Source organism: Papio anubis, chromosome 5, assembly GCF_008728515.1.
Source record: "Papio anubis isolate 15944 chromosome 5, Panubis1.0, whole genome shotgun sequence".
Taxonomy (NCBI): Eukaryota; Metazoa; Chordata; class Mammalia; order Primates; family Cercopithecidae; genus Papio; species Papio anubis.
In genome coordinates, this window is record NC_044980.1 from 33,580,961 (window position 1) to 33,608,104 (window position 27,144).

At 43.4% G+C, this 27,144-nt stretch overlaps 1 protein-coding gene across 5 annotated transcripts in view; it reads left to right on the top strand.

Annotated features, from left to right (window-relative positions):
- RAI14 (retinoic acid induced 14) overlaps positions 1 to 27,144 on the top strand; it is a 175,507-nt gene that overhangs the window by 16,775 nt on the left and 131,588 nt on the right. For 2 of the 5 annotated variants that reach the window (XM_017959471.3, XM_021939277.2), the window contains exon 2: positions 14,626 to 14,706. In XM_017959471.3, the coding sequence (XP_017814960.2) occupies positions 14,671 to 14,706 (36 nt within the window). In that variant the 5' untranslated portion in view covers positions 14,626 to 14,670. Of the gene's footprint in view, positions 1 to 12,942; positions 13,568 to 14,625; positions 14,707 to 27,144 lie in introns of those variants that run through there. The other 3 variants (XM_017959470.3, XM_021939276.2, XM_017959472.3) reach the window with 3 other exon arrangements.

The following is a 27,144-nucleotide window of genomic DNA, read 5'->3' on the forward strand; positions in this document are numbered from 1 at the left end:
CGTGTAAAACCCTTGCATTAGATGCAAGGTATGTAGGTTTGTGGATATGTGTGGGGCGCGGGGGGAGCATATTCAGTCTTTACTGGTTCGTGGAAGCATTCCCCGTCCTTCATGTTAGTGCTGTTTGCTTTTTATGCCTGCACACAGAAAGTGGTTGAAAATGGAAAGAAAGTCTAGGGTTTCAAATTTAGTTTACAGGAGTTTGTCTTTATCAGGCAGGTGGATCTAGCTGCCCCCATGGCCTAGAACAGCCTGCAGCTTGTGATGGAAAAATATCTGAAAGGCTTTTCTATTTGTAGTGTGGCAAATCCAGGCTGGCATGGCCCCTGGGGGTTGATGCTTTGGTTAGGTGGTGTCTCTTCCAGGTGTCTTGTTTAGAATAAATTAGGGTGACAGTGTGTTTTCATACCATACCTTCACCACTATTCAAGGATTAACTGCTATTTATCATTAGGCATTGAGGTCTCCTGGTCCAGCTGAGCCCCAGCACCCCTTCTCACCCCATACCAAAGGCAGCTTCTCTACCATCTGTCCTTCTTACATTGTTTCTGCCTATCCTGAGGGTTTTGTTTTTCCTATTTCTCCTTAGTATGTACTCAAGGGAAACAAGCTTCCTTGTTTCCTTCCTTTGTACTCCCTCAGTTCTGCGGAGTCAAGTCCCAGGAGAGCAGAGAAGATAGGGTCCACTCCTATCTCCAGACCCCAAGCACCATTACCTCTTAAACCCAGCTGTTACAGTGGCTTTTTTATTTCTTGAGGGTTTAAAAATCATTTAATGTGGCCGGGCGTGGTGGCTCACGCCTGTAATCCCAGCACTTTGGGAGGCCGAGACGGGCGGATCACGAGGTCAGGAGATCGAGACCATCCTGGCTAACACGGTGAAACCCCGTCTCTACTAAAAATACAAAAAATTAGCCGGGCATGGTGACGGGCGCCTGTAGTCCCAGCTACTCGGGAGGCTGAGGCAGGAGAATGGCGTGAACCCGGGAGGCGGAGCTTGTAGTGAGCCGAGATCGCCCCACTGCACTCCAGCCTGGGCGACAGAGCGAAGACTCCGTCTCAAAAAAAAAAAAAAAAAAAATCATTTAATGCTATTCACTTCCAGTTAATTGTGATTGTTTCCATTGTTGGCCTGATTTCTATAGGAGAGCCAAAGAGCAGTACTTACTTTCAGAATGGAATTAGCCCAGAAGACTCACACTTGGATTGCCAGCAAGGTCTCCTTCAGTGACTACACTGATGTTAGAGGAGGGTCATGAATGGAGGACTTAGGAGGTGAGGCTGTGTGAGGGCAGTGGGGCAGGACAGATCCACAAGCAGCGAATAGCCAAACAAGTGAATGATAAACATGCCCTCCTTAACCTGCAGATTCAAAGGGGACACTGTAGGTCATCCTATTATATATTTCACTTCTGTAGCTTCATGAAGTAGATTTAGCTGTTGACTTCAGGAATGGGCTGAACAGACTGAAATGCAACCTGCAATTGTGCTGTTGAAGATCAAGGCACCTCTTTTACTGTGGCATCTGAGTTGAGTCTCTGTCACTTGCAGCCTAAGAGTACTGACAAATACTTTGGTGCCTGAGGGCAAGTGTCAGAGACCCAACTTGGAATAGCTTAGGCTAGAAGGGGCGTACCTTGCCTTATGTGACCCCACATCCTGTGCTAAAAGGGTTTGGCTATAGCAGGGCCTCAGGGATCCCTGGAATCAGCGCACCAACCCTGTTCCCACCACCGCCCCTGGTTCCCTCTCTCAAACCAGCTAGGACTGGGTCTTGGGCAGCTACCAGGCTCCTGGTTTCCCAGTTCTTACCCAGAGAGGAAGGTCTACCTCCCCTCCCCCAAATCTAAAAATCCTAGAGTCTCTGAATAGCCCTGATGAGGATACATTTCCATCTCTAGGGGAGCAGCTATTGCCAAAATGACCTGGTTGGAGTGGGTGGGGAGGGTAGGAGGGCAGGCTGGGCCCTGTTGATCTGACCCCTCATGGATCCACTACTGGAGTACCAGGCCACAGTGTTCTGCTCAAGGAAATGGGAGGCCTGCCTTCACATGAGCCACCACCCCCGCTCTGTTGGACTGCAGACAAAAAAAAAAATCCTTTTATTGAATACACAGTGTTTGAATAATGTCCAAATATGATAGTTGGGGCAGCAGAAATAATTTCCGGACTTTCCATCCACTCCCTTACTCCTAGGGCATCAGAATTCACAGAATCTATGTCATTAACATATTTATATATTCCTTATTCTGAAAAGTATTAAGACACTGGATGCCTGGGTAAGGAAAGAGATTCACAAGCCAAATAGCACCACTGCGATCATTGTAAATGACGTCTCCAACATTCCAGAATGTGAGAGTCCGAGTTTCCCTATTTCAAAACTGAGTCAAAGAACCAATGAATATGTAGTAAGCCAACTTTTGGCAATTCATTCTTTCTAGGTTAACAACAGGGATTAAATATAACCCTGAATAGAACCTGTTCTCTTACTCACTCTAAAGATATTTTTCATTACCAATTTCTTTGTATATGGGCCTCCCTTTTGCTCTTTGCATCGGATCTTTTTTTTTTTTTTTTGAGGCAGAGTCTCATTCTGTTGCCCAGGCTGGAGTGCAGTGGCGTGATCTCAGCTCACTGCAACCTCCGCCTCCCAGATTCAAGTGATTCTCCTGCTTCAGCCTCCCATGTAGTAGCTGGGATTACAGGCATCCGCTACCATGCCTGGCTGATTTTTGTATTTTTTAGTAGAGATGGGGTTTCGCCATGTTGACCAGGCTGGTCTTGAACTCCTGACTTCAGGTGATCTGCCTGCCTCGGGCTTCCAAAGTGCTGGGATTACAAGCGTGAGCCACCATGCTCAGCCTTCATTGGGTCTTTTTTTTTTTTTTTTTTTGAGACTGAGTCTCGCTCTGTCACCAGGCCTGAGTCCAGTGGCATGATCTCAGCTCACTGCAACCTCCACCTCCCGGGTTCAAGTGATTCTCCTGCCTCAGCTTCCCAAGTAGCTGGGACTACAGGCCTGCACCACCACACTCAGCTAAGTTTTGTATTTTTAGCAGAGATGGGATTTCACCATATTGGCCATGATGGTCTTGATCTCTTGACCTCGTGATCCACCTGCTCCTGCCTCCCAAAGTGCTGGGATTACAGGCGTGAGCCACCCGTGCCCGGGCCATTGCATCTTTTTGAGAACAACTTCACTGAGATAGAACTTACTTTCTGTAAAATTCACTAATTTTAGTATACAGTTCAACGACTTTTAGTAAATTAACAGAATTTTGCAGTCATCACCACCATCTAGTTTTAGAACATTTCCCTTACCCCAGAAAGATCCTTTATGGCATTTGCAATTACTTCCTATTAGTGTTCCCAGCCCTGGACAACCACCAATCAACTTTTTGTCTCTATAAATTTACCTTTTCTAGACATGTCTTAGAAATAGAATCCTGAGGCGTGGTGACTCATGCCTCTAATCCCAGCACTTTGGGAGGCACAGGCTGGAGGAACATTTGAGGCCAGCAGTTCAAGACCAGCCTGGGCAAGACAGCAAGACTCTATTTCTACAAGGAATACAAAAATTAGCTGGGTGTGGTGATGCACACCGGAAGTCCTAGCTACTCAAGAGGCTGAGGTGGGAGGATCACTTGAGCCCAGGAGTTTGAGGCTGCAGAGGGCTATGATGGTGCCACTGCACTCCAGCCTGGGCAACAGAGCAAGACTCTGTCTCTTAAAAAAAAAAAAAAAGAGAAGAAAAGAAAAGGAAAAAAAAGGAATGGAATTATATAATGTGTGGTCTTTTCTGTCTGACTTTCACTTAGCAAAATGTTTTCGAGCTTCATCCATGCTTTACCATGGATCAGCGTTCTATTCCTTTTTATTGCTGGGTAATATTCCATTATATGGAATTGCTACAGATTATTTACCGAGTTGACAGACATTTCTGTTGTTTTACTTTTTCCACAATTACGAATGCTACTTCTATAAATATTCAGTCTTTGTGTGGACATATGTTTTCATTTCTCTCATAGGTGGGAATAGCATTGCTGAGTCATATGGTAAATGTATATTTAACTTTGTAAGACATTGTCACACTGCATTTCACAATGGCTGTACCATTTTACATTTTCACCACTAATGTTTGAGGATTGGATCTCTGTGTTTAAACTTGTTGGGCTCTTTTGGGTTTCAAGATAGGTGAAAATTAAGGAATGGACTTTGGAGGAAGACAGGAAGGGGCTTACCCATGCATAGTGACTTGGGGTGACTTGGGGTGACCCTTGGGGGTCAGTTGCACAGCACATGTGAGGTGGTTTTTCTCTTCAGAGGCGAACACGGTGGTGTGTTCAGAAGGTGGTATTGTAATGAACATCAAAAGAACACAGAACAGGATGAGCATTTTAGGGATCATCTTAAAAATAACCTCGATTTAAGGGATAGTTGCATGGAGTTTCTTAGTCCTAGAGTGATTGTAATATTCCAGAGGTAGCTTGTTTTGATTAAGCCATGCTTTTTAAATTGGATGGATTTAGGGCAGGAGGTAACCTTGGGACTTTTCTTTGGTAGGCTTATTGGAGCGTGTGAGTCGTGGATTTGACAGACCAGAAAGTAGTGCTGCCAGAACCACAGCCAATTTTGTGTCAGTCGGGGCCGCTGGCTCTGGCTGATTCATAGACTAAGATCAATCCTGGTTGATGGCAGGTTTTATTCTCAAAGAAGAATGATATATTTGGTTTCCAGGAGAAATGTCATCCCCTGGATAAAGGCAAGTTGTGAATATAGGAGATGAATAGTCTCAAAAGAGTTTGACTACATGATCATTATGATACAGTATCTAAATGACATTTGTGGTTTAAAAAGAATGTGCTCATTTATTTTCTTGGAAAAAAATCTGAGATATTAAAGTATTTTGGAAAGGATTCACTGCCAAGATGACATTATTGTTGTGTCTTCCCCCCCCCCCCCCCAACTTTATCTGGGCAGTCTTTTAACAAACCTGTAGTTTTGTTAATTCATAAAAGAAAGTTTGCTTGTTTATTCATTTATAACGTATCTGGTTTGCTGAATAAATAAGATTTATGAGATAGTAATCATAAAGCAGCCTTGTTTTGTATCCCCCTGTCTGAAAGTTATTTTGTGAGGTGAGTATATTCCTTGTCTCTGGATGAAATCTATGATTTTTTTTTTTTTTTGAGGCACAGTGTCACTCTGTTGCCCAGGATGGAGTGCAGTGGCACGATCTCAGCTCACTGCAACCTTTGTCTCCTGGGTTCAAGTGATTCTTTGCCTCAGCCTCCCCAGTAGCTGGGATTATGGGCACGCACCACCACGCCTGGCTCATTTTTGTATTTTTAGTAGAGACGAGGTTTTGCCATTTTGGCAGGCTGGTCTCGAACTTCTGACCTTAAGTGATCCACCCGCCTTGCCCTTCCAAAGTGCTGGGATTACAGGCATGAGCCACCACACCTGGCCATTTCTTTTTTTAAAAATGGGGTCTCGCGCTGTCTCCCAGGCTGGAGTGTAGTGACAATCATAGCTCCCTGTAGCCTCACACTCCTGGGCTCAAGCGATCCTCTTGCCTCAGCCTCCCAAGTACCTAGGCCTACAGGTGCTCCCCACCATACCCAGCTAATTTACTTTTATTTTTGTAGAGATGGAGATCTCACTATGTTGCCCAGGCTGGTCTCCGGCTCAAGTGATCTTCCCACCTTGGCCTCCCAAAGTGCTGGGATTATAGGCATGAGTGACTGCACCCAGCCTCTGACTTATTCTTAGATTTTAAAAAAAGTTCTGCAGTCGGTTTCAACTGCTAAATACTCTTAATTCAGAATTTAGAGTCCTCAATGTCAAATATTAGGTTGGTGCAAAAGTAATAGTGGTTTTGTTATTTTAATGGCAAAAACCGTGATTACTTTTGCACCAATCTAATAACAATAAAACGTTGAAATTTGATTTAAAGTTAAATAGCTCTCCCTTTTCTCTTTGTCCCTGCTTCACCCTGCTACCCTGCCTCCGGCATCTTCCTATCACAGTTTGGGATCCCTCTAGGGATCTCTCTATGGTAAAACTAGGGGTAGGGCAGGGGAAGATAAGAAGTTAGAGGGATAAATAAGTTCTTTTTTTTTTTTTCTTTTTGAGACAGTGTCTTACTCTGTCACCCTGCCTGGAGTGCAGTGGCACGATCTCAGCTCACTGCAACCTCCACCTCCCAGGTTTAAGCAATCCTCATGCCTCAGCCTCCCGAGTAGCTGGGATTACAGGCACCCGCCACCACTTCTGGCTGAAAATTCTTATTTGACTGGTACTATAGCACGATAGTGCCATGTTCTGAATTTGACAGATGTTTGTTTTACTCTTAATTCTGGGCTATTTCTGGGAATGTTATGGACTGAATTGTGCCCCTCTATCCCATTTCTGTGTTGAAGTCCTAACCTCCAGTTTCTTAGAATGTACCTGTATTTGGAGATAGGACCTTTGTAGGGGTCATTAAGGTAAAATAAGGTATATGGGTGGACTCTAATCCAATATGACTGGTGTCCTCATAAGATGAAGTGATTAGGATGCAGACACACCCAGAAGACCATGTGAAAACACAGGGCAAAGACATCCATCTATAGGCCATGAAGAAGTGCCTCAAAAGGAAACTAACCCTGTTGACACCTTGACCTTGGGCTTTATTTTGTGTTGTTTAAACTACCAAGTCTGTGGTACTTTGCTGTGGCAGCCCTGGCATGCCAGCAGAGGGGCCCCTTGGGGATCTCCCTCTTCTCACTCCCTTCTTGGACCATCACTGCAGACCCTTCTTCTGCAATTCCCTTGATGAATGTCATGTGATTGCCTCCAGTGTGTTGCTTCTCCATCAGGGAATCCACTTCCCTCTGCCTTCTGTGTCCTTCCAATCTACCCTATTACACAGAATCTAGCACCACTTATTTCCCTCTATTGTGAGTTGTCTACACATGCTCCATAGGAAACACATATTTATGCACAAATAAACTCCAGCATTCAGGCTGATTACAACACAACAGCAACCTCTCCTTCATTTCCGTCCTTGAAGCATAGGCCAGTTTCTCTCCGTTTTAGATTTTTCAGGTGTGGATCAGACACCGTCCAATCTCTTCAGTCCTGTAAGCCTCTCATGAGGTTGAGTAGGTGTAGTAGGAATCATTGCATAGCTCTGTCTAAAGGAAGACCCTCCCACAGTCCACACACACCCTGACCCTTTTAGACCTGGACGTGAGTAAGAGCCCTGTTAACCAGTTTTCAGTCGAATCCTTTGAAACTTTGCACCTCAGGCTAAAATGACTGTGGCGTGTCTGTGTTTTCAACCTAACCGTAGTGCTCATTCATTCATTCATCGTTGATTCATTCAGGCAGTGCAAAGTTTCACTAAGTTTTGACTATGAAGAGAGCCTTGCTGAGGCCAGAGGTGAAACCCTGGCCCTGTCTAGGATGGACGCTTTCCTTCTTGAGGAGCTCCCTGACTAGAAGGGGAGGAAGGCCTCACATGAAATAACACAGCAGGCATGTTGATTTGTGGGGGGAATTCCTGGCTTGCCCCATAGTTCTAGAATCAGGCTGAGAAAATCTCTGTCCTAAGAATTTGCCTCCAAGGTACTAGCTGATGATCCTTGCTCTCCTCTGACCCTAATGTTGCATTATTGAAAATGGTCAGCTCCTTCAGGTAGGCTTAGCACATGACTGGGGGGATGCGGCATGAGGACAGCAGTAATGAGAGGGAAGGGGCAGGTGGGAAGGAAAAAGGAGGGGCATCCTGGTAAGATTTCAGAGGCCAAATGAGCTGGGTTTTTTACAACCTTAGTGCTTTTCTCTTGTACGTAGTAAAACCCAATCACCGTGTTGCGTTTGTACAAATATCCCAATGACGCTAACCCGTGTCAGAGAACTCACCCTCCTCAGTGCACTTGGGATCCATGAGAGCCTTGCTAAGGTCAGAGGTGAGGTCTAAAGTCTATCCAAGCACTTTATCCTATATCTTTGTTCTAAATGTTCAACTGTAAAACATTTATTGATTATATGCCAATGGTCAGGACTCAAGTACAGGCAAAATGAAAATACTCTATTCCAAAGTAAGTAAGTAGTCTGAGATGTAAATTTTCAAATCAGCTGAAAACTGGTAACGGGATTCTTGAATCCCTCATTCACATCCAGGGTCTAAAGGAGTCAGACTGGGGGAGGATCTTTCTTTGCAGAGAACTATGCAGTGATTCCTACCACCCCTACTGTCTTAGTCTATTTTCTGTTGCTATAACAGAATACCACAGACTGGGTAATTTACAGAGAAAATAAGCATATTGGGTTCATAGTTCTGGACTTTGGGAAGTCCAAGGACATGGTCCTGGTCCTCAGCAAGGGACATCTGGTGGCAGAAGGTGGATGTGAAAGAGACCACAAAGCAAGCCTAGCTCACTTTTATAATAACGGGCTCTGGCAAGTACTAACTCACTCCCGTGATAAAGCATGAATCCATTCAGGAGGGTAGAACCCTCATGACCCAATCACTCTTGAAGTCCTCATTCCTTAATACTGTTACATTGGCAATTAATTTCCAGCACATGAACTTCTGGAGGACACGTTCACACCATAGCTTATGGGACCACTTGGGGAGACTGAACAGGTGTCAGACCCTTACCTGGAAAGTCTAAGAAAGGAGTCCCCCATCTTGTGAGAGAGATGGACAAAATGCCCTTTCCTCCTTCACCTGTCCAAATCCTGTGTTTCCTTTAAGTTCAGTTAGAGCCCTGCTCCCATTTAGGAAGACTTCTCTGATTTTTTTCTAGCCCTTCAAAATTCTCACTCTTTGAATTTCTACAGTATTTAACACCTACTTATAAGATGATTTTTAAATTATTCTTTATTCACATCCTCAGTCAGTTTGGAGTCCTGGGCCTGCTTGTAGTTCCTATGCTGAGTGTTTGTATGTATTTAAAATTCTGTCTTTCTAGAACAGTACAAATCTGCTGTAAGGTAAATTGGGCAAGAAGGAACAGTACCCGTTGGGCCCTGCTTCCCATTTTCATGTTCTTCCAGAAGCAGCAACGTAACTTACAGCACAGCCCTGTCTGAGAGGCAGAGGTTGAAGCAGCTTCCGCCCACTGGGAGGGGTTCGGATGGCATGAGGTGCTGTGTTGTTAAGGATACCTTCACTGGGAGGTTGGTCTGGAGAGACCTTTGACAGAATGTATTTGTTTTGCTGGATTGAGAAAATTGAATGTTTATACAGCTTTGGTTAAAATTGCATTTTTGTTGCAGAGAGATTATTGTCTAAAGAAATACTCAGGCACTTGAGTGAGAAGAGGTAGATGCCGACAAGGAGAGAAGGAGTGTGTTGAGGCTTGTTCAGCACTTGGTCTGTGGTGTGGATTTTAAGTCTGATGTCCTTTTTAACTTGGAAGAAAAAGTCCTGAAGCCTATTTAGGGGCACATGTTAGTGTTCTGGTTTGGCTGAGAATTCTATAGATGTATTCCCATATTTTGTGATGGAATATTATTTTTTTTTTTTCGAGACAGGGTCTCACTCTTTCATCCAGGCTGAAGAGCAGTGGCATGATCATGGCTTACTGTAGCCTTGAACTCCCAGGCTCCAGTGACCCTTCCACCTCATCCTCCTGAGTGGCTAGGACTACGCGCCATGTGCCACCATCACCAGCTAATTAATTTTTTTTTTTTTTTTTTTTTTGTAGAGACAGGGTCTTGCCATGTTGCCCAGGCTGGTCTTGAATGCTTGGTTTCAAGCAGTCTTTCCACCTCAGCCTCCCAAAATGTTGGGATTAGAGACGTGAGCTGCTGCGCCTGCCTGGCTGCATTTCTTTTTTCATCAGTCTAGAGGTTTCTCACCTGGAATTTTCTTTCTTTATTTTTTTTTTTGAGATGGAGTTTACTCTTGTTGCCCAGGCTGGAGTGCAATGGTGCGATCTCGGCTCACCGCAACCTCTGCCTCCTGGGCCCAAGCGATTCTCCTGCCTCAGCCTCCGCAGTAGCTGGGATTACACGCATGCGCCACCACGCCCGGCTAATTTTGTATTTTCAGTAGAGACAGGGTTTCACCATGTTGGTCAGCTGGTCTCGAACTTGCAACCTCAAATGATCCGCCCGCCTCGGCCTCCCAAAGCACTGGGATTACAGGCGTGAGCCACCATATCTGAATAACCTGGAATTTTCTTAATCCTAAGGACTGGCGAATGTAATAGAGATTATTAAGCTTTTTAAAAAAATAACAGCTTTGTTGAGATATCATTCATATACCATTCACTTCACCTCCTGAAAGTGTATGAATGAATGGTTTTTAGTGTGTTCACAGGTTGTGCAACTATTACAGCAATAAATCTTAGAACATTTTCATTACACCCAAAAGAAAACCCCATATCCATTGTAAAGGTTTTTTTTTTTTTTTTTAAATACTCAAAGAAGTTTAACTTTTTTGTTAATGATAAAGCTGTATAGGCTAATATCAAGGTTTTAAAATGCAGGCTAGGATTGGGAGTTAAATTATTTTTTTCAAGGGAAAATGAATTAATAAATAAACAGCGTTGCATCCAGTCTTTCAAATGAGATGGAAACAAGCATGTACATCTCTGCCTTGCTCCATCCTCATCTATCAATGTGACGTCCATTCTGTGATGATTGGTGGCCAATGATGATTGGTGGCCAGTGATTGACGATTGGTGGCCAGTGATGGATGCCATATTGCAGGGACTTATTTTGAATTAAATGGGTAACAAACTGACTAATATTTCTGCTCAGTGGGTAGGTATGCTTTGTCCTGCTCGAAATGGGAGAACTTAGTTCAGAGAGCTTTTTCCATAGATGCATGATCCTGTCTGGTATATACTCCAGTTAGCCTGCTGTGCAGCTAATTCAGCTTTGCTGCATTTCTTTTGAAGTAAGCATCCTGATTTAATGACTTTTCCAAGGACTGCCTTTAATGTGGCCTTGCCAAACTGATAGATGTCACTTTACTCAACATAGGCTGTAGCCCAGCCCGGGCTTTGGATTGAAAATGGGACTGTAAGATCCCAGTTGGCCCAAGGAAGGCGAGTCCATTTACTCATGATTCATCTTGAGGAAGAGGAGATGCTGAGAGAGCTGGCACCTGGCGTTATTCCAGGGGCCACATTACTTCCCGCCAGCCGTGGCTTCCAGGTGTTAGATCCTTTCATGAATACCAGGAAAGCAGTGATCTATTAATAACTTTACCCCAGCTACAGTTCATGCCTCTAGAGTTACCATTGTGTGGATTTCCAGAACTTCTTTTCCTTTGACACTTATCTCTATCACTGTGGAGTTAGGCCTGTGGGCCACCGAGCTCTCACACACCCAAAGCCAGGGACTCCAGGAAGACACTCAATTTGGCAGTTAATACCTTCCCTTGGGAACTTTTGGAATTATTGCTTTATTTATTTAATCCTCTTCAAATAAGAGTTTGTATACTTTTCACTGCATGCTTAAAAAAAAAAAAAGAAAAGCCAAAGACAAATACACAGAAAAGCGAACACAACACCCATGAAACCCCCATGACCTCAAACAAAAATCTTCCCCGCTGTTGCCTAAGACTTTGTGCTCTCTGAATATGTGAATGAAGGAATGCTTTGAGTGGCTCTGCTGTGGGGAACTGCACGATTTTGGGTTATCCAATACTTGGCCTCTCTTTTCTCCCTTTTCTGCTGGACAGATTTATCCTGTTTCCTTGGTTATTAGTACTTCCACAAGAAGGGAGAAGGAATTAAATTCGAAGGATGATTTCCACTTTCTAGCAACAGTTGGTGTAGAAACCCTGGGCTAGCCAGCGACAGTTTGGGAATATCTGATTATCATTATTTCTACTTTGATTCATCAAAAGGTGATTCTGTTTTGACTTGAAAAAAAAACAACCCAACTTTGGTTTATGAACCAGCCCAATTCTGACAAGTGTGTTCCTGTTCCACCTACATCAGTTCTAGTTTCTCTAACTTCAGTGTGCAAAAGATTCAACCAAGGAAGTTTCAGGGCTCTACCCCTTGAGATTCAGTTTTCACAGGACAGGGGCTGAAAGGTTACATTTAGTCCCCAGGTCCTTCTGATATGGATTAACTAGGGGCTGACTTTGAGAAACGCTGCCCTGGAATTTGCACTTGCTATTCAGGTACTAGCCCAGCCTTCTCTGTGATTAAATGCTTGGCAGTTAACAATGTATAATTATGGTGTGTGTCGTTTCCAAGGCAACATGCATCTGTCACTCCTGCTGAGGCTGGGAAGATTGAAAGGGGCCATGGAGAGGCTGCAGTCACAGTGAGGCCTCCAGATTCATGCCATCAAAGTGCTTCATGATGACTGGGTTTTCACACCATTTATCCAAGGGGCCTCATCAATGACAGCAGCAAGAATGAAAGTAGACACATTGGAAGCCAGAGAGTCACTGGGTGACTTCTAGAGGTAGCAACAAGCTCATGAAGAAGGATGAGTACGGCATTCAGTGGCTTGCACTCCCCAACCATCCTCTCATGTCAGTTTTTTTCAGAATAATAAGGATGTGGGGGAATGTGAGATGACCTGGCAAGGCTTCTGAAAACAGTAGTTAACTGTGGTAAACGTGTGCCTGCTATTCCTCAGTTCTCCTCTGGGATGGTGCTGTTAAAGGTCACCTGTTCTCACTTGCAGTGGGCTTGATGTGACATTTATTGAGCATTTACTATGTGATGGAAACTTTCATATAGATTATCTTGCCTTTTTTGACCTAAGTGTATTTTCATTTTTTTATCTACATGCAAAGATTACACATTTTGCACATTTCCAAATGTAATGAAAAAGGTAGAGTCTGTACATGTTTGCCGGGCACAGTGGCTCGTGACTGTAATCCCAGCTCTCAGGGATGGAGAGGCTGGAGAATAGCTTGAGCCCAGGAGTTCGTGACCTGCCTGGGCAATATAGCGAGACTCCATTCTCCACAAAAAAGGAAAAAAAAAAAAAAAAAAAGATAAGGTCTATACATGTTTTAACACAGGATTTGGCTTTTTGGTTTTAGTTGTAAAACTGTATAGGGCAGTGCTGGATGGAACTGGAGGCCGTTATTCCAAGTGAAGGAACTATGGAATGGAAACCCAAATACCGTATGTTCTCACTTGTAAGTGGGAGCTAAGCTATAAGGATGCAAAAACATACAGAGTGATATAATGGACAGTCAGGACTAGGGGTAGGGGAGGTTGGGAGAGAGGTGAGGGATAAAAGACAACATATTGGTTGCATTAAAATCTCAGAATTCATTGCTAAGGAATTTGTGTATCAAAAAACTACCTATATCCCCAAACTATTGAAATTAAAAAAAAAAAAAAAAAAACACCAAAACCATATACGGCAGTGAAAACATTCAGCCACTAGTCAGGCCTTAGGGTCTGGTTCTGAATCTTATCATGAATAGGCTTTGTGACTCAGGCAAGTTTCAAAACTTGTCTGAGGCTCTGTTTCTACTTCTGCGAATGAGGCACTTAGACTAGACAAGCAATCTTGACTTTTGAAGGGTGGCAACTACCTCGTAGAATCCAGTGAAAACTCGGAGCATTCTTCCCTGAAAAAGGTAAATGTATGCTTGCTAAAAGATAATTACATTCAATTTCCAGGGGACCACAGACCCATGTTAAATGAAGTGATTGCTTAAGATTCAGCTGCAACTCAGAATTGCTGAGTCCCACAGGACCCTGAGAGTCTTGCATTGTTTAGAGAGGCCCCCTGAGGAATGAGCTATTTGATGAGGGAGGTTTTGTTGTTCCTGGCATTTTTCACTAACTGCCCTGTGCATTCTGGGGAGGGGAGACAGGAACAAACACTGAGAAAAATAAATAGGGAATGAGTGGCATCTGGAATATGAACTGTTTTCCTCATCACTTTCACAAGGAGGTGGATGGCATGATTGCAGCACAGAAGATATGTCGAGGAATTACTTGAACATAGAGATACAGCATTTTGTATAGTGACAGTTAAGCAGTAACTTAGACTTGCTCTACTTTTAATGTTTTAGAACTCACTGATACAGAAATCTAAGAAGGTCCAGTTCATAGAAGCAGAGAATAGAATAGTAGTTACCAGGAGCAGGGGTGGGGGTGTGAGAGTGGGGCGGTAGTTGGGGTGGATGGGGAGATGTTGGTCAAAGGATGCAGCGTTTCGGTTAGGAGGAATAGATGAAGAGATCTATTGTGCAACATGGTAACTATAGTTAGTGTATTGTATACTTGAAAAATTCCTGACAGTAGATTTGGAGTGTTCTCATCACAGTGAAATAATAAGTATGTGAGGCAATGCATATGTTAATTAGCTCAACTTAGCCATTCTACAATATATGCATATTTCAAAAGTCATGTTGTACACCGTAAAAGTATATACAATTTTTATTTGTCAGTTAAAACAAATGTTAGTAAGTAGGAAAAAATGGAAGTTTTGGTTAATTTGAAAATGTTAGAAGCTTCTAGGGAGTATATTATAAATGGAAATATGTTATTTACCACTTCTCAGCTGTTAACTGACCACCTTCCCAACCCAGCCCTGCTCTGTCTCCTTCCCATGACCCAAAGTTGTAATCCAATCAAGACAGAATACCTTATTTGGAAACCTACATATGTCCTTTTTTTCTCTGCTTAGGTGTTGAAAAATCTCTAGAGCTTTGGAAGGCTGAATGGACTAAACATGAAGAGCTTGAAAGCGAAGTTCAGGAAGAGTGACGTGAGTATGCGGTGACTCAGAGTCTGGCTGTTCCTTCTCCACGGAGCTGCAGAAACGCTCCTCCCACCTTGATAAGGCACTGCTGAGTTAATAAACTACAGACGCTCAAGTGCTCTTGGCCCCAGCTCAGGGTAGCTTCTGTAGATGGCATGCTCTAGGTTCCTTGCTGTTTGTGTGCGTAGCTTTCAAAATGCTTTTTTTCTTTAATTCTGGGGATCTGTGCCTTGTAGAGAAAGGAACCGTCACGTTAAACATCTTCAAAGGAAGAATCAGGAAAAATCTCAACATTTCTAAGGTTGCCAGAAATCCTGATTCAGAATGTTGTTTTTAGAAGAAGCTAGTCTCTCATGAGGGTGGTTCAGGAATGACATATTAGCATGGTTCATCTTTGGCTTTAGGAAACCTGTTCAACTCTGTTAAGGCTTTTGTGGTAAAATGGATCTATTGCTGCCCGTACCTTTCCTCCCCCTGAATTCCAGGGGCTCTTCCTCATTTGTTGTCTATCATAAAAGACTCTGGATTGGAGGAACCAGTTATGATGTCAGAGTTCTGAAACAAAGTCTCCCTCAGGAGAAAAGGGAGAAAAACGTAGCAGAGGGGTTGTACATGGTAATATTTTTTTAAAAGGTCGCCCCATAAACCCTTCTATGATCCCAGTCTTGTACTAGCTGCATTCCAGAAACTGAGCAGAGTTGTGGAATGGGAGAAATTAATGGAAGGGAATTAGATGGAAGCCAAGGTTTGTCACTCTCAAAATGGGCTTGTTCAGCTATCCTTTCAGACGAGGTAATTAAAGATGAACCTGGATTTTATTGCTTTGCCATGAATTATATTTTGACAGCTTGGCACAGCTGCATTTTTGCAATACATGGAGACTGTGTCTTTTATGGCTAATATGTAACTTGCATACCTACTTCTGGCTGAAGCTTGTCTCCTGAGGCTGCATCATGACATGTAACTTACTGCCCTGATAAAACCCAGGCTAGATGAGATGCTTATGGGATGATGGTAAAATACCGACCCACTTGAAGAAAGAACCGGGAAGCATTATGAAAAAAGTTGGTCTCACCTTCTTATCCTTTAGGTAAATTAAATAAAACTCACAGAGTGCAAAGAGACTTTGACAAAGACATGAAACTAGCTGTTGGCCAGAGTGAAAGTCCTGGTCATCCGACTTCTAAGAAACCTCCTTCAACCTCATCATCTGCTGGCTGTATGTTATGCAGCCTACATATCTCCCATGGCTTTCAGCTAAGGAGAAAAAGGCAATTAAATGGAAAATGTTGTGCAATTCAGCAGATAGGGGTTTCTAAATTATGTGACCAGGTTAACAAATGCCTTTTTCTATTCCAAGGGAATCTAGGTAGCTTTCATTTACATAAGTTAAGATTATTTTTAGCAAAATTTCATCAGTCTAGACTTCCATGTATATGAACAGGGACCCAGAGGAATGATAGGCACATAAACTTTTGGTTTAAAAATCAAAAACTGGTGGCAGTAGGGAGGGTGTTGCCGGAATCCAGTTAGAAAAACTGAAATATTTCCATGATTTAAAAAAATCCACTGTAATAACACTAGTAAAAGCTTCTGGGATTTGGCAGCAGAAAAGGCTATGATTTTGGCAGTTAGTGCTAAGAGAAGAAATGTTGAGAAGCAGACCTTGGGGAGGAGAGCCTGGGGAGGAGGAAATTGGTATAATGGAGTCCAACAATTTCAAATGGCTCTCCACATCCAGATTGTTTCCCCAAGCCACAGAACTGTACAGCTAAATCGAGGGAATAAAAAAAGACAACAACAAAAACATTTCAAAGCCCTGTTTGTTAATCAACCGTATGATAATAATGCTAATAATAACCATTAGGAAGTATTAACCAAATGTCGGGAGCTATACTAAGCTTTTCACGTGAAATTCATTTACTCTTGCCACAAATCTTACGTGGTGGGTATAACTATTAAGCTCATTTTACAGATGAAGAAACTGAGGCCTTAGGGACATGCAGTCATTTGTCTGGGTTCTTAGAACTTGAAGTTCTAGAACCAGTTTTTCACTAAGGCAGCCTGATTCAAGAGCCCATGTTTCCTGAAAGAGGAATTTTGGGTGGAAAGTGTATTTTAAGAAACTAGGTAATCTGCTGGCACGGTGGCTCACTCCTATAATCCCAGCACTTTGGGAGGCTGAGGCAGGAGGATCTTGAGTCCAGGAGTTCAAGAGGAGCCTGGGCAAACATGGTAAAACCCCATCTCCACAAAACGATTAAAAAATTAGCCACCTATGGTGGGCCACACCTATGGTTCCAGCTACTCAGGAGGCTGAGGTGGGAGGATGGCTTGAGCCCAGGAGGTCAAGGCTACAGTGAATTGTGTTCACGCCACTGCACTCCAGTCTGGGTAACAGAGCAAGGCCCTGTCTCTAAAAACAAAAAACAGAGCAATCTAGGCAGTAGCTTTAAAAGTGACTTTAGACTTGGACCTAGGTTTGTGGCCCTGGACAAGTCTCTTACTCTTCTGAAGCGCAGATTCCTCACTGGAAAAGTGGAGGAAATAATATTAGCCCCGTAAGGTTGGGGTGACAGTTAAATGCATTAAATGAATGTTGGCCGGGTGCAGTGATTCACACCTGTGATCTCAGCACTTTGGGAGACCGGGACGGGAGGATCATCTGAGGCTGGGAGTTTGAGACCATCCTGACCAACATGGAGAAACCCGTCTCTGCTAAAAATACACAATTAGCCGGGCGTGGTGGCGCATGCCTGTAATCCCAGCTACTCGGGAGGCTGAGACAGGAGAATCACTTGAACCCGGAAGGCAGAGGTTGCGGTGAGCCAGAGATCATGCCATTGCACTCTAGCCTGGGCAACAAGAGTGAAACTACGTCTCAAAAAAAAAAAAAAAAATGTCAAAAATCTTAGGGCCTGGTGCTCAGGAGATGCTTAGTAAATATTTGCTTCTTCCTCCTAATTAGCAACTGGCAATAAAAAGTAGGATTCAAAAAGTTTACATGGTCTGGAGGGTAGAATAATCTGGTAACAGTTGCTGCTGCCAAACAGGGAAACTGAGAGCTGGGAGGGAGTGGAGAAGGGAGGCTTGTTTTCCAATGTATGCCTTTGATTTAGAAGTTCTTGATATATGTACATGTATATCATGCATATATATGTATTGTTAAGGAAAAACACGTTTACAAACATTTACATTCAGTTGAATGAACCAAATTATAATTTTTTTTTAACCTGAAACAAGTGGTCTGTCTCAAAATATTTTAAACCATTGGGCATCACATTTTCCTGCTTGTCTGTGTGAGGGAAAAGGAGGAAGAAAGGATTCTTTGTATTTCTGGGGGGTAGGAAGAGGAGAATAGCAGATCAGGTTCTTGCGCTTGCATAAAGAAGACAGGTGACCCACTGGTGTGATCGCATTTCAGCGAGCCTGTTTCTGGGAGGTCTGTGGCCAGATTGGTTTGTGGCCATTGCGAGCAAAATCCAGGAGTAAACATAGGATGAAAGTGGCCCAAGGGGGCCTCCTATGGATGGCCTTCAGGTCACTCTGTGACCCCAGGGCCATCACGTGGGTAAAGATTGAATGGGAGTGTCCTTTCCGGAAGACTTGACAACTGGCACTGTGTCAAAGACAGATGTGAGTTTGGTAGGGAATGAGCCTGACTCTGAGGGCTGTGGTTAGACAGTGTCATTGTCCAGTGGTTTTGATTCTTAAGCCTCTTTGGGACCCTGCAGATAACCCACAGAGGCTAAACAGCATTATGAAATTTCTATGATGGATAACCTTTTTTACTTCACATTTATAACTTTATTTTGGGAGTTCTTAAACTTGAGTTGTTAGATAGTAGACAGGATACAAGAGAAATGCAAATATGGTTGTTGTCTTTAAAAAGCTGATAAACCTCGGTGGGAAGAGAAAAAAAAAACATGTAGGAAACAATTAGAGCAAAATACAAGCAGTATAGACTATAGATACTCAAGGTACCTTTAAGATGATATAACTAACTAGTTATTAAGTTGTAGGGCCTGGTGATAAATGCTATAAATTTTCAGAGGGCTGAATCATTGAGAATGGGAGAATTTGGGGAGCTTTATGGAGGTGGAGCTTCATGCAGGCCTTGCTGGTAGGAGTCAGATCCAAATTCATTCATTCTTGCATCTCATTGGTTAAATTTATCCAGTTGTCTCACCACCATTTGTTGAGGAGACTATTCTTTCCCTCATTGAATGATCTGGTCACTCTTGTCAAAGACCAATTGCCTGTAGATATGTAGGCTTACTTCTGGACTCCCATTGGAAGCGTGGTTGGGAAGAGGGGGAAAGGTCAGAAGGTCAATCAAGGGAGGCAGCTTGCAGCACAGTGGGTTAACTCAGTCTCAAAAATGGCCCTTGACATACAAAATAGTAATATTAATAGTTCAGGAGCCCAGAAGAGTGCCCATGGCATGTCCCTGAGTATTTAAAGAAGAATACTATAAAGTTTTCATCCTAGTTTTAAAAATGGATAGACTGATTTTTATGCTTATTAAGCAAGCACAGAGTTCTCAATGATCATTATTTGTATCTTTTATGACCGTAGCTTGAAAAAATAGCTTCTTTACCTCTTTAAATATTTGCAGCAGCTAGTATGTGGTTCCACAGGGGAAAATGAGCTGTCATCATGAAAAATGAGGCCAAAAAGGTTGGGATTTCCCTTTGCTAATAAAATGCTCAGGCTTCTGGAATTTCTTTGTAGATGCCAATTTTTAGTGACTTGAGTGAAATGGGTGGAGGTTGAGGGATGGGAAATGGGGTTGAAAGATCTTTGTAACAAATCTTGAGAAATGTCACTCAAACGTGATCGAGGCCTTCACCGTTTACTTTGAGGGTGTGTGCTTAATTTGATGAAAGATTTATTCCCAATTATATATTTCATTGTAATAGGGAAGCAGCGGACATTCCATTAAAAAAATCAAAACAGCCAGTTTAAAGTGACAGGCTCTAAGAGAGATTAAATTGATGGTATACCTTTACATAGCAGCTACTAACTATTGTAGCTTTCAGCCAAGGAAATGCATACACCCCATGAATCTTGAAGAACCAGGCATATCCTGCTCAGACAGAGGTTTGAGTTTGTTGCCTATTAAGATAACAGTTCACGGCAGGGCATGGTGGCTCACACCTGTACTCCTAGCACTTTGGGAGGCCAAGGCGGGTGGATCACCTGAGATCAGGAGTTCGAGACCAGCCTGGCCAACATGGCGAAACCCCGTCTCTACTAAAAATACAAAAATTAGCTAGGCATGGTGGTGCATGCTTGTAATCCTACTCGGGAGGCTGAGGCAGGAGAATCGCTTGGACCTGGGGGGCAGAGGTTGCAGTGAGCTGAGATCACGCCACTTCACTTCAGCCTAGGTGACAGAGTGAAACTCCATCTGTAAAAAAAAAAAAAAAGATAACAGCTCTCATGAGGGTCGACAACCAACATCTCTGCCAAGGTATTTTTTTCAAGGAGTTTTTAGTCATTTATAATAAGTTTTTACAAATGCTGGAGCCTCCTTCCCTCACCACACACACATGCACATACACACAATGGGAGTATTTAAAATCCAAGTCTCTCTGTAGACATAGGAACCTTGGCCAAATCTATTTCAAGCTAAGCCTTTTTTTTTTTTTTTTTTTTTTTGTTTTTTTAAATAGACATAATTTTTAAAAAATCAGTGATGACCCCACTGGGTGGAGGTAGGAGACTTTACTAAAGTTCTAGAGAGAAATTTGGTCAAATTTGTGCCATGCTACATATTTTCTAGGTCTTTTCAGCCTGTTCTAAATGGAGAACCTGCTCACTGCCTGATTTTGCCTGGTATTAGTTTGCTAGGACTGCCGTAACAAAGGGTACCACAAACCAGGTGGCTGAAACTAAAGAAATGTATTGTCTCAGAGTTCGGGAGGCTAGAAGCCCAAGATCCAGGTACTGGCAGAGTTGGTTCCTTGTGAGGGCTGCGAGGGCAAATCTGTTCCATGCTCTGACCTAGATTCTGGCGGTTGGCTGGCAGTTTTTGGCTCGCAGAAGCCTTGCCCCATCTCTGCTTTCATCTTTATGTGGCATTCTCCCTCTGTGCATGTGTCTGTGCCCAGATTCCTCCTTTTCATAAAGGTGCCACTCATACTGGATTAGGGCTCACTATAATGACCTCATTTTAGCTTGATTACCTCTGTGAAAACCCTATCTCCAAATAAGGTTACCTTCTGAGGTTATGGGGAGCTTTAGGACTCCAACATATGAATTTTTGGGAGGACACAAGTCAACCCATAACATAACTCCATACCCTTCCATCCTAGAACAGTTACTCCCAAGCCCTGGCATTCCCCCACTGAGCTGGCACTGTCAGACCTTAGCTCCACTGTTCATCCTTGGGACTATTTTCAGCATCTAAGAGAGTGAGGCTGGAGCATCACAGTTTTTCAGTGGTTGCCATTGCATAATATTAACAGCAAGAGTGAACACGTATGGATGGCCGACCTCCTATTACAGAAATAAGGAGCTCTCATGGATTGAATGCTCACCAGGTGCCAGGCACGGTCCCAAGCCCCTTTGCATGCTCTTCGTCATTTAATGCTTACAAAACCCTATCCAGTAAAGACCATTGCTACAATGCAGTTGATAGAGGAAGAAATGAATGTTGAGGGCGGGTAAGTAACTTGGCCAAAGTCAAACATTTGGTAAATAACAGAAAGATGGTAACTCTCCTGGTTTTTCTTGATGGGAGAGCGTTGTGTGCTGTCAACCATGGCACATGCTTGCTAACAGGTTCCTGGTTCCTAAATTGTGAAGCTTCAAACTGCATAAAATAGATGTTACCCTGTTGCTCTAAGCTTAAATAAGACCTCTACAGTGATTTTCCGTCACCACAAGTTCATCCACAGTGGCAAAGCTCACCAACGTCAGCATTATTCCTCCTGTGACAGGGAAAGATTCTTTGTTTCCTGAGAGCCAAATGCATTTCAGTTCTGAAGGGAGGAAGAGCAGATGCTGCTTCTGCTCTTCCAGTGGTGCCAATAAAACATCTCTCTACATGGAGCTCCATTGTGGGCTAAATGGGTCATAGCTTTATTCTATTTACCCCAGACCGTCATTCTCAGTTAAACATAATACCTTTCCAACTGGAAACCAATATGAAACCCAGGGCTTGACCCCTAAACTTGGGGAAATATCCTAGTCTACACAAGTAATGAGTCATTTAGACCATTATCTCTTATGTCTTTATTCTGCATTAATTACCTGATCATTTTGAATGAAGGCTGTTGTTGACCTACATGTTTTTTGTTTGACAAATTCTTTTATGAACTTCTCCTTGGGAGTGAAACAGAAATTGCTTCTGAATCATCCTGTGGATATTTTCAGTTGAGTTTCTACCTAAAGATCTTTGCTGTGTGGATGTAGTTATTTTCAACTATATGGCAATACAGGGGCCAGCGTCGGCCAAATGTTCAGTATGTCTATAAAGATGACGTTAGTGACTAGAATTGGCTTTCCTTTTGCTTGAGTCCCTCCCTTTTTGCTTGAGTCTTCCCTTTTAAAACAGGAAAGTCAGTGTGTTCTGGTCAACTTGATTATTCAACGATTAGAGTAGTTTTTATTGTATTCATGAAAATGCTTTCACTTTTTGGGAAGCACTGCCTGAAAGGATTTCATTTTTATTTGCTTGGGAGGCCGAATGATCTGATGGTCTCTAGCTGGTTCCTGCCTCCTGGGCTGCCCAGTGGGCTGGTCAGCTGGAAAGTGTAGAGGTTTATAATGTAAGAATAGAACAAGGAAAAGTTTAAGGAACCGCATATTCTCCTTGGATATGTTTGTTCTAAGATGTATTTCCCAATGCTGAGAATGTTTCTGTAGCAACTTTTCAGATTTAGGCTACGATTTTGGAAGAGTTTTTGATGAGATTCAATGTGAACCCATGAGTCTTTTCATTTTGTGTCTGTGTGTGTGTCAGAGTCTTGCTCTGTCACCCAGGCTGGAGTGTGGTGGTGCGATCTTAGCTCACTACAGCCTCTGCCTCCCGGGTTCAGGTGATTCTCCTGCCTCAGCCTCCTGAGTAGCTGCGATCACAGGCGTGTGCCACCATACCCGGCTGATTTTTTTGTATTTTTAGTAGAGATGGGTTTTCGCCGTGCTGCCCAGGCCGGTCTCGAACTCCTGACCTCAGGTGATTCGCCTGCCTTGGCCTCCCGTATTGCTGGAATTACAGGTGTGAGCCACCATGCCTGGCCTGTTCATTCTTTGAAGGGTTGCTTCATAACTGAGAAGGTGCAGGGTCTTTCTGTGAGGTCCCAATGGGTATACTGATTAGGTACATGATAAGCTGCAATAACAAAATACCCTATACAGTAGCTCTAACAAGGTAGAATTTGTTTTCTTCTGAAGTAAATGTTTAAAAATAGTCTAAGAGCCAGCGGGGCAGCTCTGCTCCATAGATTAACCCAGGAACCCAAGCCCTTCTCCCATGTCCTCTGTTATCCTCTAGAGCTGCTCTGTGCAGTGTGCTAGCCACTGGCCACATGTGGCTCTTGAGCATTTGAAATGTGCTAGTCCAAACTGAGATGTATACTGTAGGTGTAAAATACACGCTAAATTTCAAAGACATTGTACCAAAGAAAGAATGTAAAATATCTTAATTTTTTATAATTACACACTGACGTGCTACTATTTAGGACATAATTGGATTAAATAGAGTAAAATTTATTTCACCTGTTTCTATTTACTTTTTTAATGTGGCTACTAGAAACATTAAAATGACATAAGTCTTTGGACAGTGCTCCCCAGAGAACTAGAAAGAAGGAAAGTAAAGCAGAAGCACTTTCCTTCTTTTTTTTTTCTGTGACTGTGTCTTTCTTAGTGTCTTCCTTTGCGGTGCAGTCTGGAGTACAGTGGTGTCATTATAGCTCACTACAGCCTCAAACTCCTAGGCTCAAGAAATCTTCTTGCCCTGGCCTCCCAAATAGGACTACAGGCACATAATGCCATGCCTGGTTAATTTTCTTATTTTTTTGTATACAGACAGTGTGTCACTATGTTTCCCAGGCTGTTTTTGAACTCCTGACCTCAAGCAATACTCTTGCCTTGGCATCCCAAAGTCCTAGGATTATGAGAGTGAGCCACCACACCCATCTAGCATTTTACTTTCTAAAGGATGTGAAACTGAAGGTACACAAATCATTGCCCTCACAGGGAACTGGTTAGAGCTTGCCCCAACCTAGCTGCAAGGGAGGCAGAAAAACATATTCTCTTGCTGGCAGCCTTGAAACCAGTTAAGTCTCCAGGGAAAGGGGAGAATGGATACCAGGGATAATTAATTCAGCCATAGGCAGTTTCCACAGAGGGTCTTGTTTGAGACTTGGATGATAAAGGTGTGCCAAAGTGTTCTTAAACCTTAGTGACTTTTATGGTTTGTCTCCTTTTATGCCAGAAGTAACTATTGATGAGTGCTTGCCCAGGACCCATTGTCCTATTGGTAGAAGTCTATTGCAGCATGCTGCTGTAGGTGAAGTTAAACGCTTTTCCATGTTAGAAATGGAAACTGCTGGCTGGGTGTGGTGGCTCACGCCCACAATCCCAGCACTTTGGGAGGCCGAGGTAGGTGGATCACCTGAGGTCAGGAGTTACAGACCAGCTTGGCCAACATGGTGAAACCCCATCTCTACTAAAAATACAAAAATTAGCCAGGCATGGTGGGATGCACCTGTAGTCCTAGCTACTCAGGAAGCTGAGGCAGGAGAATCATTTGAACCTGTGAGGCAGAGGTTGCAGTGAGCTGAGATTGTGCCACTGCATTCCAGCCTGGCCGACAGAGTAAGGCTCCATCTCAAAAAAAATAAATATATAAAAATAAAAGAAATGGAAACTGCTCTTGAGTGTTACCAGCTGGTGACATTAGGTAACTAGTTAGGCTTTTCCTTTTATGTCCTGTTGGTGACCTGATCTGATAAGGTGTGGGATGAACAAGGGTTTGTTTTTAAGTACACCATTTTACCATCATAATCTTGAGGTTCCTTTCCCAGATAGGAACTATCATGACCTGATCTCATACCTTCATTGAAAACTTTGGGAATGGTATAAGCCTGTAAGTTTATGTTGTAAGCTTAGCTTTAAGTTGCTCTTTAAGTCAGTGTATTCAGTCAATATGTAACTTATAAAATTGTGAAATTTGAGGATTCTTAATTATATTGATTAGTTTAATCTGAACCTACATGACATCTGACTCTCAAATTTTAGGCCTAGAATTCTGAGCAAAACTTTAGAACAAATGTAAAAGAATATTAAAAATGGTAGAATATCCACTTCTACTTCCTAGATATGTAACTTTATTAATATAACCTGTGATCTTATTCACATTTTGGTTGCCATGTTGCCATTTTGGTTAATATTGGGTTTATTGCTGATTCTTTTCTCCCATTGTTGCTTGTAAAGTCTCCCCTCCCCTCCCCTCTCCCCCCCCTCTCCCCTCCCCTCTCCCCTTCCCCTCCCCCTCCCCTCCCCTCTCCCCTTCCCCCCCTCCCCTCCCCCCCTCCCCTCTCCCCCTCCCCTCTCTCCCTCCCTTCTCCCCCTCCCCTGTTCCCCTCCCCCTCCCTTCCCTTTAGTTTTCTCACCTGTAAACGGAGGCTGAGGCCAGCACTTCCCTTAAAGCATCATCATGAGGATTAGGATAAAATCTGACACAAAGAAACTTCTCAATAAATGGCAGCTGCTGATGCTGGTCACCCCAGTGCCTAGCATAGTGCCTGCATTTGTAGTTCCTATAAGTGTGTGTGTGATGAATGAATGGTCTCAAAACGTCCCATCTAGTTAAGGTCTTATGACTGACACACATGAAACAATTAGGGCAGTGCCAGGTTTGTGCCATTCACCGTGAACTCTGGTGTGTGGCTATTCACCATCACAGGAGTTTAGAGAAGGCTTCGTAGAAGGGGTGAGTTAGGGGCTGAGCTATCGTGATTGGGTAGGTTGGAATTGACCAGTACTAATGAGTAGAGGTGGGGTGAAGAGACTCTAGTGGAGAAGGATATATACATGGACAAGTAACAGAAAATCAAGTTTGATGGGAGATATGGGCCTCTCTATACCTCACTGAAAGCCTGGAACGGGTGGGGTGGGTGAAATAGAAGAATGAGGTTTCAAGTTGATTACATTTTCACTATAGGAGGATTTGGGGTTTTGAGAGACTGTAACTAGAAAAGGGGGCCAGGACTAGGGCCAGGGCGAGGGTGGTGGCTGCTTGGGGCAAGAAGGATGGGATTTGAGTGGGTGTGGGGATGAAGAGCAAGCAGGGAGGGAGCCTAGATTCCCTGCTGATACACAAAGGAAAGTCTCTCTCTTGCCGCCACACCCTGTTCTGGCCGCGCCAGCCAAGTGTGAGTGCCCCTCATCTCCTGAGAAATCTGGTGTAGGCTTATTTTTGCACTTGCATTTCATTAGGCAACGTGGTGGGAAGACACACTAGAAAACATAAAAGGTGAGAGCTCTTTGATTAAACAAGAATGTTTGGGGACAACTATTTGCCACTAAAATACACTTAGCTGCTAGGCATCATTCTAAGCAACTTAAACTGTGATTTATTTATGCCTCTCATTAGAGAAGTGCTGTATGTATTCCCAGTTTACAGATGAGAAAACTGCAACATGGTATCTTGCTACATTGGTTTCCAAAAGTGGCTGTAACAAAGTACCCTAAAGGGAGTGGCTTAAACCGGAGGAGCAACCTCAGCTCCTTCTGGGGCTGTGAGAAAGAATCAGCTGTGCCTCTCCCCAGCTTCTGGTGGTTTGCTGGCAGTCTTTGGTGTTCCTTGGCTTATAGGAGCATCATCCTGATCTCTGCCTCATCTTCGTATAGCGTTTTCTCTGTGTGCATGTTTGTTTCCAAATTTCCCCTTTAATAAGGACCTCGGTTGTATGGGAGTAGGGGCCCACCTTATTCTTAACTAATTGCAGCTGCAGTCCCCCTATTTCTAAACAAGGTTACATGCTGAGACACTGGGGGTTAGGACTTCAACATATGGATTTTGGGGTAAACACAATTCAGCCATAATTCTTGTCCAAATCACAAAGGTAAAGTAGTGTGCAGAACTTGCACCTGGGAACTCCGGGTGCAGAGCTAGTGTCCTGCCACTGCCGGTGCACATGGGTGTTTGCTGTCAGGAGAACAAAATATGATGATTCCAGCTGACCAAGTAAAGGCCTGGACTTGAATTTCAAATTCCTCATTCCAATTTCCACTGGCAGCTGACAGATAGTAATCATGGGTAAACTTTGACCAAAACATGCTTCAGTGACAGGGACGCCTAGGAGCCAGGTACAGGATTAGCTTTCAGAAGGCTTCTGGGGCTAGAGATAAGGGGGGTGGGGAGAAGGGTGGAGAATATGGAAATCAAAGCGGTCAGACTAGTTTTGAGCAGGGGTGGGGCCTGGAGAA